The 14,467-nt window shown below is 41.8% G+C and overlaps 1 protein-coding gene across 3 annotated transcripts in view; it reads left to right on the forward strand.

Annotated features, from left to right (window-relative positions):
• Positions 1-14,467, forward strand: part of SPAG6 (sperm associated antigen 6) — a 49,047-nt gene that overhangs the window by 25,743 nt on the left and 8,837 nt on the right. For 2 of the 3 annotated variants that reach the window (XM_083579858.1, XM_083579860.1), the window contains 4 exons: positions 3-208; positions 1,368-1,541; positions 6,478-6,630; positions 9,245-9,436. In XM_083579858.1, coding sequence (XP_083435984.1) covers positions 3-208; positions 1,368-1,541; positions 6,478-6,630; positions 9,245-9,436 — 725 coding nt within the window. The remainder of the gene's footprint in view (positions 1-2; positions 209-1,367; positions 1,542-6,477; positions 6,631-9,244; positions 9,437-14,467) is intronic. The other variant, XM_083579859.1, reaches the window with a different exon arrangement.

Here is a 14,467-nt window from a genome sequence, read left to right on the forward strand (position 1 = left end):
AGAACTGTCACAGGCTGTGGTGGATGCTGGAGCCATTCCTCTCTTAGTCCTCTGTATCCAGGAGCCAGAGATTGCTTTGAGAAGGATTGCAGCTTCCGCGCTCAGTGATGTTTCAAAGCATTCTCCGGAGTTAGCACAGACGGTTGTGGACGCGGGGGCAATTGCTCACTTGGCTCAGATGATCCTCAACCCCGATGCCAAACTAAAGGTACTTTTCAAACTATTTTCCCCTTCTCATGACATGGAACCTATTTTCAGCTGCGATGGCGTGTTGAGGAAAAAAACGTATTAATCTAAATGTTGGATTCTAAAGGACTCTTATCCCAAAAGACACATTGCTAACTTGACTATTGTAGAGATCCGACTGCTTTTAATGTGACTTCTGCATACATAGTGGAAATAACTGGTGGGAAAAAAGTGAGCCCACTCACCTTTAAATGTTGAGATTATTTTGTTTCTAATCAGCAGTCCACATTCAGATATCTGATAATTATCTCAAGGGCTAGTCCAAGGTATAGTGGTATTTTCTTTACATTTGAAACCTTCCTAACATTGATTCAATAGGTCTAATATATAGTGTGAAGTGTTTTAATGGGGTTCTTAAAATGGTAATTCTGCATTCTTAAGCACATGCATTTGGTCATAGTTTCATTTCTTTTAGTGGTACTTGGTTCCTACTAAATCAGCTGAGAAACTTGCTACAGGACTGTAGGTTTCTCATAATATACATGTTTTCTTTTTTACTGTTTAATTTCATAGCTGTTTTCTACAGAAAATCATGACACAATAAACTGGATAGTTATTTAAAGAACCTCAACTTCCTTTGTCTTTTTAATAATATGGTATTTTATGCCAATTAACAGCAAATGGCATTTTCCACATGCATGTTTAATTAAAATAGTTTTTTAAAAAAATTGTTATTTCAGATATTAAAATTTAAATTATAACAGCTGATGAAAAATTGTGGGGTCTGTACTTTGTAACTTAAAAGAAAAAAGCAGTTACTTCATGTGTAATGCTTTTAAATGAGACCAATAAACTGCATGTCTTCTGTTTTGAATTTCTTGTAGCATGAGTGCATTTTCTTCCACTCTGATTCCATATTTTATTTACTCAAAACTAGCCCCTCTGAACTTAATGAGACTTTCTTTAAGTAAATGTGTTTTTCTTGATAATTATATTTTCTTTGTTTGTTGCTGTTACACTAGGAGGACTGCGAGTTTTGTAAAAGTTGTGGGTGGTTTCATTCTTTCACAGCATGAGAGGAAGTTTTCTTTCTTTTTTATTGTTCTATATGTGTGTGTGTCTGCGTCTGTAAAGTGTTTGCCCAATAAGCCATTTATAAAACAATCCTTCCTATTTACCAGCGTCAGGTGCTCTCAGCTCTCAGCCAGATAGCAAAGCATTCTGTGGATCTGGCAGAAATGGTGGTTGAAGCAGAAATTTTCCCTGTTGTACTCACATGCCTGAAGGACTCGGATGAATATGTCAAGAAAAATGCTGCAACTCTAATTAGAGAGATAGCAAGGCATACGCCTGAGGTAAAACCTTGAGAATGCAAATACAAGGTCATGTTATTAGTGTGTATACTTTAAATAAATGTTAAAAATTCCCAGTATTATTCTGTCATTAGGCAAAGCGAAAAGCTCTGTGGAATTTCCATTGGTGGAAAAAAAAAGAGAGGAAATGTTTGTTGCTGTTATTGAATGTGTTTTGAATACAAATAGGGAAATGGGCAAAATAGGCTTTCCTTGCTTGTGGGTTTCATTATGGAGAGTATTCTTAACGTTTAGGACACAAAGGAGAGTGTAGGGAAGGCAATTATGAAGTGCGTTTTTTCTTAAACTACCATTCAACACACAGATAAGTGCTGTTAAGATCCCTCAAATCAATAGATTTATGCATGTTTCAGGGTGCATTGAATTGTGGCCCTTCAGTTTTTGTGACGTGGCCCCTTCAGGATGTCCAATCAGTGTGAAATCCATTTTTAAATGTGCTGCCCTAGCAAGATACTAATACTTACATTACCTTTAAAATGCTTATTGTATACTGATGTGAAAATCTCTGAATTCTACATCATGTTTTTGAGCAGATCTGAGTTAAGCTCAGTGCATGGACTATGGAGTAAAGTAAAAATAAACTGATAACTGAGTGAGATTCATCTACCTCCATTGAACTAAATACAGTGAATCACATACTGCATAATTGTTTCCCTCTGAAACAAATGTGGGGCTCCACATGTCAGGTTTGGGACATTACTCCTTACATTTCTTCTGCAAACGTTGCGGAACCTCAGTACCCCAAATGCTCCATAACTTGACTTTTAAAAAAACCCAGTCTTCAAATATTATCAGCTAGGCTGAGAAGGTTATAAAGAAACAAGAGTGTGTGTGAGGGGGAGCTCCCCCCTCTTGTGGTTTGTGAACATTTAGAGCACACTAGGGTCTCATTATTGAGAGCTTTTTATTAATTTAAGCCACAAAACCCCACGTCGAAATCCGATATTCTCATTATTTCAGGTGCTCTGGGGCTTTAGGGAAAACCCCCCAGATGCCACAGGGATAATGTGAGAGGTGCTGCTTTCGGTAGCTCTGGTGCTGCTGGGGGTGGGGGGAGGAGGAAGGATTTGGGGAATCCTTGCTGTAGTCAAAACTTCCTTTGTGCCACAGGAGCACAATCTCCACAGGAGTCCTCGCTCTGCTTCTCAAAGCTCATGCATTAGAAGCAGAGGATTGGGAGGGGGAGGGGCTGCTTGGTTTGCAGGCTGGAGCAGCCTCTGTAGATGAATCTGGTATTGCGCTCCAGCGACGAGGATTTATTTCTCACCAGGCCTTTTCTCGGATGTAGGATTTGATCTTGAGAGAGTCCTGTTGATACTTGTTCTTCAAAGGACAGCGTACTACATATACACAGTTAGTTTTCCAAAGCGATTCAGCCAACAAAATTGGCATCAAATGATGAAGCCAAATTGAAACAACGCACAGTATTAGTTTCACTGTTTGGCTTTCATTTGTCAGGCTGGCTGGTCTTGTTAAAAATTAAAGCAGTGCACAGCCCTTGTATGACTTTAAATGCTAGCCGGAGAGGCGGCTATTAAATATTGGAAAGTCTTCAACTGAGTTGCTTGAGTAAATAGCCCTCGAAATAGAGAAAAAATGGCTTTATTTATTTATCTGAGGGATTTATAACCCGCCCTGCCATAAAATTCTGAGGGCAGTTACAAAATTTAGAAATGCAGCAAAATAAATTTGAAATGTACAACTTTTAAAATATTCTGAAATATACTAAAACAGTAAAATCAACAGGAGCGGTATGAAACCCATAAGCCCTGCCAATATAAAACAGACCAAACTGAAGTAAAATAAAATTTAAAAAGTCTTTGCTTGGTGCCCAAATGCCATCAGTATAGGTGTCAGGCAAATAGGTCTGGTGTCAGCCCCCAGCATGGTGAGGCAAATGCCAGGTCCACTTGCTGCAGACATCAGCTTCCTTATATAAAAAAAATCAGCACAGCACTCTGCAAAAGAACCATGAGGTGAGGAAGCTGTAGCCACCATATTAATATCCCCAGAATCCCTCCAGCTTCTGAGGTGGGGCCCAGAGACATTCTGGGGAAATTTCTGGGGAAATTAAGTTGGTGGTGGCTGCAGATGCCTCACCTGATGTTTCTCTGTTGCTCACACGCTCTGCTGCTTTCTGTGCCACTGCTGCCATCAGGTAAGTTTGTGGGTGCCCAACCTCAGCAGTACTGTAGGGACCACTCCGGGGACCACTTCGCAGAACCCCTACAAACCTGGCAACCTTCTGTAGGTGAGCCTCCCTGGGGACAGCATTCTGCAATTGGAGCACCTCCAATGAAAAGGCCCTTTCCCCAGTAGCCATCCACAAAACATTAGATGGGCAGGGTACCCCAGAAAAGGGTCTCTGATTAGGCTCTCATTTTAGATAGACATATGTAGATATAGGTTTTTTTTTTTAAGTCTGTTTGAAGGTTTCTTCACTGTGATAAGAGTATAGTCTTGAAAAGTAGTGGCATAAGCAGACTCTTGGAAAAGCATATTTTAAAAATCCATTAAGGATGCAGTCCTGCACAGTGATGTGTGTACAAGTCCATGGATTTCAGTGGAACTTTTAAGTAAATTTGTGCAGGCTATGCTTCCATGAATATCATGGGTGTAGCTGCCTCCCCACCCCCACCAAATCAAGTAAGTAGTTAAAAATACTTAACTGACCAAATCTGTCGCAGATAACTGCCCCACCCCCTATAAAGCCAGGCTCCTTCTAAAATAAATCCTGGCTACACTCATGATGAATATCATTTCTCAGTGGTGAAACATGTTCACTAACTGCTACAGTGTTCTGCTTTTAGAGACTGTTTTGAAAAAAGAGGACACAGTCGCTGGGGACACTTTGCATCACTGATCCAAAAGCTCCGATGGCTTTTAATTTGCTTTGCAAGCACACTTCAAGGTGCTGGTTTTAACCTATAAGGTCTTGGATTAAACAATTCCAGACAGCTATGTCTATAGTTTGCTCTCCTAGTTTTGTTATAATTTAAGTTAGAAGGAGAATGCATGCTTGGAGAGCTGGGTTCAAGCTCCCAGGTGGCTGTGAAATTCACATATGTGGCTTTTGGCCTCACTGCCTAACCTACCTGGTAGGATTGTTGTAAATACAGAATTGAGAAACTCTGTGGATATCACGTTGAGCTCCTTAGAGAAAAGGCAGGGTGGCAATGTGATAAATTAAAGCTGGCAATTCCGTCTGTGTGATGAAAGCATATTCTTGATGGCCTCTTTCCAATTACCTCCTCTTGGATACATGCCAAAGCCAGAGAATGAATATTTTCTAGAAGTATTTGGGGTGGCGGCAAGATCCTATTTAGGCTAATTTAAAGGTCAAGATTACTATTGAGTGAGTTCTCTCTTGAGATTAACACTGAACCTTTCAAGTAGGGATGAAAATCAAAAACTAAAAATGCTAAATGAGTTTCGTATTGGGTTTAAATAATCTTCATCCAGTTTTCTTAGGACTCCAGTGGTGACTCAACACACCTTCGCTTACCAGGGTTCTTGGGAATGTTCACCCTTAAAAAGGAAGCAAGGTTCTGAATGCTGAACCAAGAGCATTCATTCTGTTCTCAGAATGTTCAGCTTTTCATTCATTTGTCCATGATAAATTTGACTTAATCCTTCCCATCCCCAACTGGCCATGTCTTTTGAAAAAAATAGAGTAATTTGGAAAGAAGTTGTGGCAAGAAAGAGATGACACTAAAGAGCAGGTCAGTGGGAGAAAGAATAGGAACCTTGGGATCCTATTCCCACACAAGCTTTTCCATAGCTCTGCTTTAATTCCACAGACAATATAATTTTCAAACTTTGCTTGATAAGAGCTGGAAACTTTCAAAGTTTACATTTTACACTGCACAGTGCACATGTAGACACCCAGGAATGTGAACAGGCCTGCATTTAGTGTATAGGCACAGTCCTAAATGTTTGAATGTGCTTAAACCCCTTAGCCCCCTTAATGTGCTTAAACCCCTTAAACCACTGAAATAAATTTAGGCTTGCCTTACTCTTTATTAGGAAGTATACCAAGCACTTCCATAGCTCAGTGGTAGAGCATATGCTTTGCATGTAAAATATCCCAGGTTCAACTCCTGACATGTCCAGATAGGGCTGGGGAAGATTCCTGTCCGAAACCCTGGAGAAGTGCTGCCAGTCACTGTAGACAGCACGGACCTAGATGAACCAATATTCATATAGGTCATCGCTTATGCACATATCTTGAACAGAAGGGGCTTCTATACGCCTGTGGGTGACAGTGGTTTACACCCTACGCCATAACTCCTTATGTGTTGCATATGTAGCGATGTATTTACATATACACCCCTTTTGTGTGTGCAGCACTGCTCTTCCACTGAAGCAAATGGGAAAGTCCTTGTGGACCAAAACCTCTGAATCCACGAGAATAATCAAATCTAGCTATTCACTTACAAATCAATACATCCTAATGCTTACTAGTAAGCTCCTTGTCTTCACTTGCACCCTAAGATTTCTGTGGAGCAAAATGGGTTTGCCCTGGTTGCTAGGGCCAGTAGAACAGGGATGATAAACCTGTTCCACTCCTGATAGTGTGAATTCAGCCCTATGGCCAATATCCAGGGATGATAGGAGTTATAGTTCAGTAACATTTGGAGGACCACGGTTTCTCCATCCTTTCAGTGGAAGGCTGCATTGTATTATACTTTGCTATTTTGAATACATCTGTAAGTATCTGTTTAGCATATAATGTGGCTGATTAAGCACTAGGGGCTTCTTCAGCTCAATTATATCCATATGAATAGAATGGCTCATTTTTTATTTTTTTTATTTTTTGGTGTGCATCATCAATAGGGATGGAGTCACTTGGCCATAGACTGCTTGACTGCACTGTTTGACAGTTACTTGAAATCCTTTCTGATTTATCTGTTTTCAGCTTTCACAACTCATAGTGAATGCAGGGGGAGTTGCTGCTGTCATTGACTGTGTTGGTTGCTGCAAAGGAAATGTTAGACTTCCTGGTATCATGATGCTGGGCTATGTGGCAGCTCATTCAGAGAACCTGGCCATGGCAGTGATCATTTCAAAGGTTAGTTCTTGCTGGTTGCTATAATCATAATGAGATTCTGAGAAGATTATGTATATGCGCGTGGCTGTGCAGGCTAGATGTCACAACAGTGTGTTTATCAGACTGGTGAGGATGCTGAAGACAAAGAATGCAAGTTTGTTTTTCATAAATGTTTGATCCCCTGATAGCCATGAAGCTCACTGGGTGTCTTTGGGCTGGTCACTATCTCTTAGGTAGCCCATGTGCACTGTTTGGAGTCCCTTGAAGGAAAGGTGGGATATAAATGGCTTGCATCCAATGGTGGCTTTACCTTGCTGGAAAACGCTTCCTTTCAGTTAAGGTGGAACACCCAATTTTTGCCTGTCACTCCCTTTCCACTTAAGTCCCACCTGAAAAGCTGCTTCTGAAGAATCAGGGACCCTCCAGAACGGTATGGGATATGTTGCAGAGGCCTATATTGGATAGGTGGGGTTGGCAAAAATCTGGATTGTACAATTGGAAGCCCTATCTGCTAAGGCAAAGCCGCCATAGGATGCAACCCAATGTAAACAAACAAAACAAACATAAATCTCATGTACCCTCTTGACACTGTAAACCAACGGGAAAAGCACCTGAATATAGGCTAGCTACTGATTCAAACATCTTGGATGCTTTTCATGAACTGTAGGACAGGGATGAAAATAACATTTCACACTTCAACTGGAATTCTTCTTTCATTATGTAATCTAAACACAATTAGATACCAGCCTTGCTGGTTTCAATGGCTCTTGCTTCCAAAAGAATGAACTTTGTATCCCACTTATAACCTATTCATAAAAATTCTAAGTTGTATTTAAAAGATTATGTGTAAACTCTTTAGAAAAAAGGTGTTTGTTTAATCCCAATTTAGAAAGAATATTTTTAGCACAATTCTGCCAGAATTAAACATTTTTAAATCCTGTTGATTTCAAAGGGAGAGTTATGCACATATTTAATTCTCTCTCTCCCTCTCCCTCTTTCCCCCCATGTGTGTTAGAGAGAGAGAGAGAGAGAGAGAGAGAGAGAGAGAGAGAGAGAGAGAGAGAGTCCGTGTTAAATCAGTGTCTACATTTGGCTGGATTGTGCCTTTGTTTATTTAATAACTTCCATAATTCTTTTTAAAAGTACCATAGAGATAATGATGTTCAGAGTTATTTAGGGAGCATTAAAGAAATCAGAAAGAAATTCATTGTTAAAAATGTCATTGAAATATGATAACTACGTCCACTTAAAGGTAGGGTGTTTGTGTTTATAAAGCAAAAAAATCACTTGAATGTATTAATTTGTGTTCCATAACCAGAGTTATGCTCTTACTCATTGGGCCTGGAATGTAATGGAATAGCAGGGCCTTGGGTTTTGTTTTTTGTTTTAAGAAAGGTTATGGATTAGTTTGCTAGCACAGTCTTGCATTTTCATGAGATGCTAATCGAGTTGTTTTTCCAAATGGTAGAAACAAAATTGGCAATTGGCTTCTTAGAATAAATATTTGATGTCTCACTTTAAATTTCTTCACAATAAGAATACATAAAACAAACATGTACCTGCTTTGCTCCTGCTGTGGTACATTTAAAGTGTGTGTGGTGGTGGTGGGGAATTAAACGCTGCAAAAAAGTGAAACACATTTATGCTCTGTTCCATCATGAAATGACTTGCAGTTTTGAACCCTTGTGAATGCTCTTCTGTTTTGGTTTTCCTGCATTGCTTCATTTGAAATGGCTAGACTGCTAAGCAAGCTTTTGTGTCTGAGATGAGGGTTGCTAGATAACCTGACAGTGAGGAAGAAAATGTAATATTTCACTGCGTTGTGAGCAATATAGGTATTGATGCTATTGTGTCTCCCTCTCCCTTAAAAAAATGTATCAAATGGTTCCTGGTGGATAGTAGAATGTATTGATGCTTTTTTTAAAAAAAAACAAAGTGTTCTAATTATAAAATTGTCAGGACTAAAAGGCAACCTGACTGATGAAAGTTCCAATATACATCTGTAAGGGTCAACGCTCACATTAATAATAACTTGTTGTGTTTAACGGCATTGTGTGGAGCAAATGAAGAAAAGCAAGTAAAAAGGACCTAAATATCCTGCTTGGAGTGGTGGAAGAAACCACCCTGCTCCCTCCAAGCATTATGGCTGTCCCCCATCCATTCATTTATGTGAGGCTTGTGTGGCAGCCTCGTGCAAGTCTTACTGAAATGAACGGAGGGGGCACAGAGGCAGTGCTTGGTTGCTTTCCAGGAAACCTGGGAAAGAAACCTGAAACCCTGGAATTTCAGTGCCTGATAAAAGCGCCAGCTTTGCTTTCTGCTTTCTGCCTGAACTGTGGCACCTGCTCTCTGAGTCCTTTGGAAAGCAATAAACGTGTCAGCTCTAACAGCCTTTATCTCGGAGAAATTTGCAGATTTAATATTCTTCTGATGCTTAAATATGTAGCGTTCAGGAGTAATCCTTGCAGACGGTGCAAGTGACAGAGGCATCATAGGTGCTTTGAGTTGAGAATGTATAAATACAGAGAAAGGGAGAATCTTTTTATTCCATCCCCTCCCTCCCCAGCAATCTTTGCAAGGTTCTCCAAACCCAGCCTGGATTCATAGTGTTTTGTGCTTTTGATTAATACCACAGGGGGTTCCACAGCTGGCAGTGTGCTTGTCAGAAGAGCCAGAAGATCATATTAAGGCAGCAGCTGCCTGGTCTTTGGGACAGATTGGGAGACACACTCCGGAACATGCCCGTGCTGTTGCAGTAGCAAATGTCTTGCCTGTGCTGCTCTCCCTGTATATGTCACCTGAAAGTTCAGAAGATCTTCAAGTCAAAGTAAGTAGATTTGCCTGACGCTTTGAGACAGGGTGGGCTAGAAAACAAATAACATTCGATTATGGGTTAGCAACCAGTTTGGTGCTAAGGTAATAAATAGTAGATTTCTGGGAATGGGTGGCAATTTGCTCACCCTGCCTAGGAATATATAGTAAGCCAGATGGCTGCTCTAAATTGCATAGATCCGTTAGCACAATTTATCATTTTATCAAACTACAATTGGTGGATTTGCCAGGCTGTTTTAAAGGTACAATATTCTCATTTAGAGACCTTCTGCTTCAACCATCCCATCCCTATAGGCTGTGATTCAAGCTACATATGTGAAAGCAAGTACCACTATGAAATAGGAACCTGCCGTAGTTACAGCAAGTAACTAGTTTATTTGCTCATCTGGCCCAGTATTGTCTGTTGTGATTGGCAGCTTCTCCCTAGGCAAGCATCACCTGCTACCTTATCCTTTTAACTAGGGCTGCTGGAGTCAGGTGCTCTTCTACTGAGTTGCAGTCCCACCCACTCAGTGGGACATGGCCAATTTATACATTAGTGCATCAGTGGAAGAGCCACTTCCCCATGGCTGCTTCCCATGCAACTTTAGTATCAATGGGCCACATAATGTAGTTCTTTTGACATGAGCATCTCCTAGACCTCCAAAGGTGGTGTTTGCATGTAAAAGAAAACACATTGTTTGGTTCAACCATCTTGTTCCTCTGTTGGTGTGCACTATATATGCCTTAGAATGAGGTGGTAAGAGTCCTGAGGTGTTAGAGTAGATTACCACTTCAGACTATGTGAAAACAAAACTCCTTGCAGATGGAAAACTAGTGTACCAGGAAGAAAACTTCAGCTGTGCTTGCTTTCTGCTTGAAAGTGATTTATTTTAAACTTCAGAACATAGTATTTCAGAGAACATTCAGAAATGTCTTCCCCCCCCACCTGTAATCTGAAATGGTACAGTCCATTCTGTTCCATCAGGATTCCACCACCTTCGTTCTGCTTTGCGCATAGGCCAGGACATTGCCAGAGAAGCACAGGGTGAAGCTATATGGAAGTGGCTCCCCCCAGTGTTTCAGTAACATATCAATTGGGCCTTACCTCCAAGAAAAAAAACATAGTTAAGATCAGAGCGTTCGTATTTACTGTTGCTGCTGTACAGGATATGACATAATATTGTCTGAGTCATGGAAAGTTTTGGGGCCTCTCTAGGTTTTTGCTTCCTTTTGAGGATAGCAGCTGGAGTGTAAAGTGTAAATCAACTTGCTTAGAAGTGTGCAGGCTGGGGAGTGACACATGGAAAGTACGGTAACAAAGAGCGTAAGTTGCACTCTCACGCAGGAAACATTCGGAGCCACACAAGCAAGAGGCCACCAATCTGTTCTCCTCCTCTCTCCTGTTTCTCTCTTCTTGGCTCTGCCTTTCTTAAGCTCCATTTGCTACTGTAGTTTGTGCACACATACCTTCCCAGATGGTCAGCCATCCAAGGAGCTACAAATCATGCCTCTCTGAAACCAGGAGTCATAATTCATTCCAAGCATAGGAGAACCACATGAGGGGAAATCTCTTATTACAACAAGGGCTTCCTGGATTTTCTTGGCCTTTTCCACAGCTGGAGTTATGGCATGGGATAAACCTGTGCAGAGCACAGCTTCTAGCTGCTTTTTTGGGTAGCTGCCTGTCAGTTGTGGTAGCTGATTATTTATATTCATTTTATTTCAGCTTTTTATATACTACATAATCACTGAAGTTTCTAAGTGGTGTTTATAAAATGGAAAAAAAAACCTTACAGTGACTAGAATAAATTGAAATTAATTAGAAAAAGTTGAAACTTCCTTAAAATGCCTGCTGGAATAGAAAGGTCTGTTTCAAGCATCTGATCTCAGCTGGGAGGAAGTTCCACAGAATCAGGCCCATAATACTGAATGCATGCTTTCTAGTGGACGCAAGCCATGCATCTGAACCACTAACAAGAGCCTTCACTAACGATCTCAGTGACTGGGCAGGGATATAAGGAACCAGGTGTTCCTTAAGGCATCCGAGACTCAAGTTGTTAAGACCCTTGTAAATTAATATGGGACCCTTGAACTTGGCCCGGTAACATATGGCCAGCTAGTGTTAGCTTTTACACTCTGCAATTAGGTGTTGGTAGTAGTCTCTCCTCACCAGCAGCCTATCCACAGCATTTTGCACTAGCTGGAGCTCCCAGACCATGACCCAAGGATAGCCTATATAGAGTTCATTGCAATAATCAAGGTTGCATGACTCACTGTGCCCAGGCCATCACTGTTGCAGCATTCACCACTGCAGGGGGCAGTGGAGCAGCAGGAGGAGGAGGGGTCAGTGCCACCTGTCCATGCTGACTGCTGGAATCTGTACAGATCAGGGCCGTCCATTTTTCTCAGGAACTTCTTGGTGACCAAGTAAGCATCATATCATCCACAGGGTAGAGGGGACTAACCCAGGCCTTGATGCATTTACATGCTTAGGTAATTTGAAAGTTCTCTGCACCCTAATCCATATGCAAGCTCATTTACAAGCTGTGATTCTACGCTGCACTGTGCACATGAGACTGGATGCTAGTCTGTTTACTGCAAGGGAAATCATTTGCAACGCTGGGTGTTGTCCATGCCTATTTCCTGTACCATGTTGGTGTCAGCTATTGGCACTGCTGCATCAGCACTGGAGCAACACATTATTGCCAGTGTTTCGCAACTTAAAAAAGAAGAAGATATATGTTTATAACATGTCAGCTCCCATACGAAGGATCTGAGTCCTCTCCCCGCACCCCTATTTTATCACTGGAAAAGGCTCTCCTCCACCTACCGCATGCTGTGTTCGTTTACTTTGTCGTAGCCTGTCTTATAAATAAGCCAAGGATGTGTTTGCTTAAAGAAAAACGTAACTCTATTCCAATATGCCAGAAGTTCAAAATATGTGTCAGCAGCTGCAGTATGTGAAATGGCAGGCTGTGCCTAGCACAGTGCCTTTCCGTTTGTGAAAGGTGTGGATGCATTTCACAGATCTCAGAAGCCAGTCAGTATTGAGGCCATGGCACACTGGTAGAGGACATCAACCCCCCACCCCCACCCTGTCCCAGTACTGCAATCCTGATGAATAAAACCCTCCCCTGAAGCTACTATTCCACCTGGGAGGATGAAGTTGCCACTGATGTCAAAGACTGCTTCGGAAATCACCTTATGGCTGGTCAGACCCTTTCTCCCTCTGGCCCAGTATTGCTTATTCTGACTAACAGCAGTCTTCAGGGATCAAGCAGAAAACCTTCCCACTACCTTCTACATGACCCTTTAATAGTAATTTTTTATTAATTATTATTTATTATTATTGTTGTTGTTGTTGTTGTTGTTTTATTTATTTATACCCCACCCATCTGGCTGGGTTTTCCCAGCCACTCTGGGCGGCTTCCAACAGAATATTAAAATACAATAGTCTATGAAACATTAAAAGCTTCCCTGAAAACATTCATTATTTAATCTGTAACCTTCTGCATGCCAAGTATGAGCTATAGACCCACCCCTCTTGCAGCGAATAGCAGCTTAAGGAGGGATTTTAATTGGAACTGCAGGACTTGGGCAGGGGCAGAGTTAACATCTCATTCCTCCATGCCACTGTTCAGATCCTGATTGGGGGCAGAGTTGGCTGCAGTGCTATTTAGTTTTTAAAATATATATATATATCTATATATCTGTGTGTTTCACATTTATCTAGTTTGGCCCTTGGTGATCATGTGCATTCTTAGAATAACAGTTGGATGGTCATTCAGGGCTGACTGGTGCTGCCAACTTTTGATTTCAGAAATGCTGGTTTGAGTTTATGGGTGGAGGCTGGTTGAATCTGATAGGCACTAGAGATGAATCCAGCCATCACTCTCAGAAATTCTAAGTTTCCACAGATCCTCTGGAAGGAGCCAAACTCTGTAGAATGACATCTCCAGAAACTCATACTAACTTTTAAGTTGAAAATAGCAACAAGGACTAGAAAACAGGAGGTATTCCTGATAATTTGCGGGAATTTGAGCGTATACAGATGTCTGCTGCAAAAGGCAGAGGGGGGATACAGAGAGAGGTGTTAGGTAGGTGGGTCTATCCTGATAACATTGGTGCAAGCCTCCCTGACAAATTGGTACAGCAAGGCTGGGAGAGGCAAATGGGAGAAGGGTGATGTCACTCGGTCTCAGTGTTGCATATGATGCTGCTTGAACTGTTATGGCACAAGGATATATGAACATATGGAATTGCCTTACACTGAACAAGACCATTAGTCTATCTAGTGCAGGACTGTCTACTCTGACCAGTAGCGGCTACCTAGGGATTGGTCTGTGTGGTGCAATGGGTCAGTGCATCTGGCTGTTAACCAGAAGGTTGGTGGTTTGAACCCATCCAGGGACGGCTGTGGACAGGATTCCTGCATTGCAGGGCGTTGGACTAGATGACCCTCAGGGTCCCTTCCAACTCTACAATTCTATGATTCTATTATTGGACCCTGAACCTTATACGCAGGTGGCACTGTGGGTTAAACCACAGAGCCTAGGACTTGCTGATCAGAAGATCGGCGGTTCGAATCCCTGCAACGGCGTGAGCTCCCGTTGCTCGGTCCCCGCTCCTGTCAACCTAGCAGTTCGAAAGCACGTCAAAGTGCAAGTAGATAAATAGGCGGGAAGGTAAACGGTGTTTCTGTGCGCTGCTCTGGTTCGCCAGAAGCGGCTTAGTCATGCTGGCCACATGACCCGGAAGCTGTACGCCGGCTCCCTCGGCCAGTAAAGCGAGGTGAGCGCCGCAACCCCAGAGTCGGCCATAACTGGACCTAATGGTCAGGGGTCCTTTTACCTTTACCTTTACCCTATTACTGCTGACCTAAAGCACTCCCCCAGACATTTAAAATTATGGTTTGGATTGGCTGCCTGTTTCCTTGATGTCCTTGATGTATTTGAATTCATGTCTTTCAATTCAAATACAGTGTTCTGGTTTAATTGAATGGTGAATGTTAGTTAACCACACAAAGGGCTTAAACACCCAGCCG

This window comes from Podarcis filfolensis (genome assembly GCF_964270895.1).
Source record: "Podarcis filfolensis genome assembly, chromosome: 12".
Classification (NCBI taxonomy): domain Eukaryota; kingdom Metazoa; phylum Chordata; class Lepidosauria; order Squamata; family Lacertidae; genus Podarcis; species Podarcis filfolensis.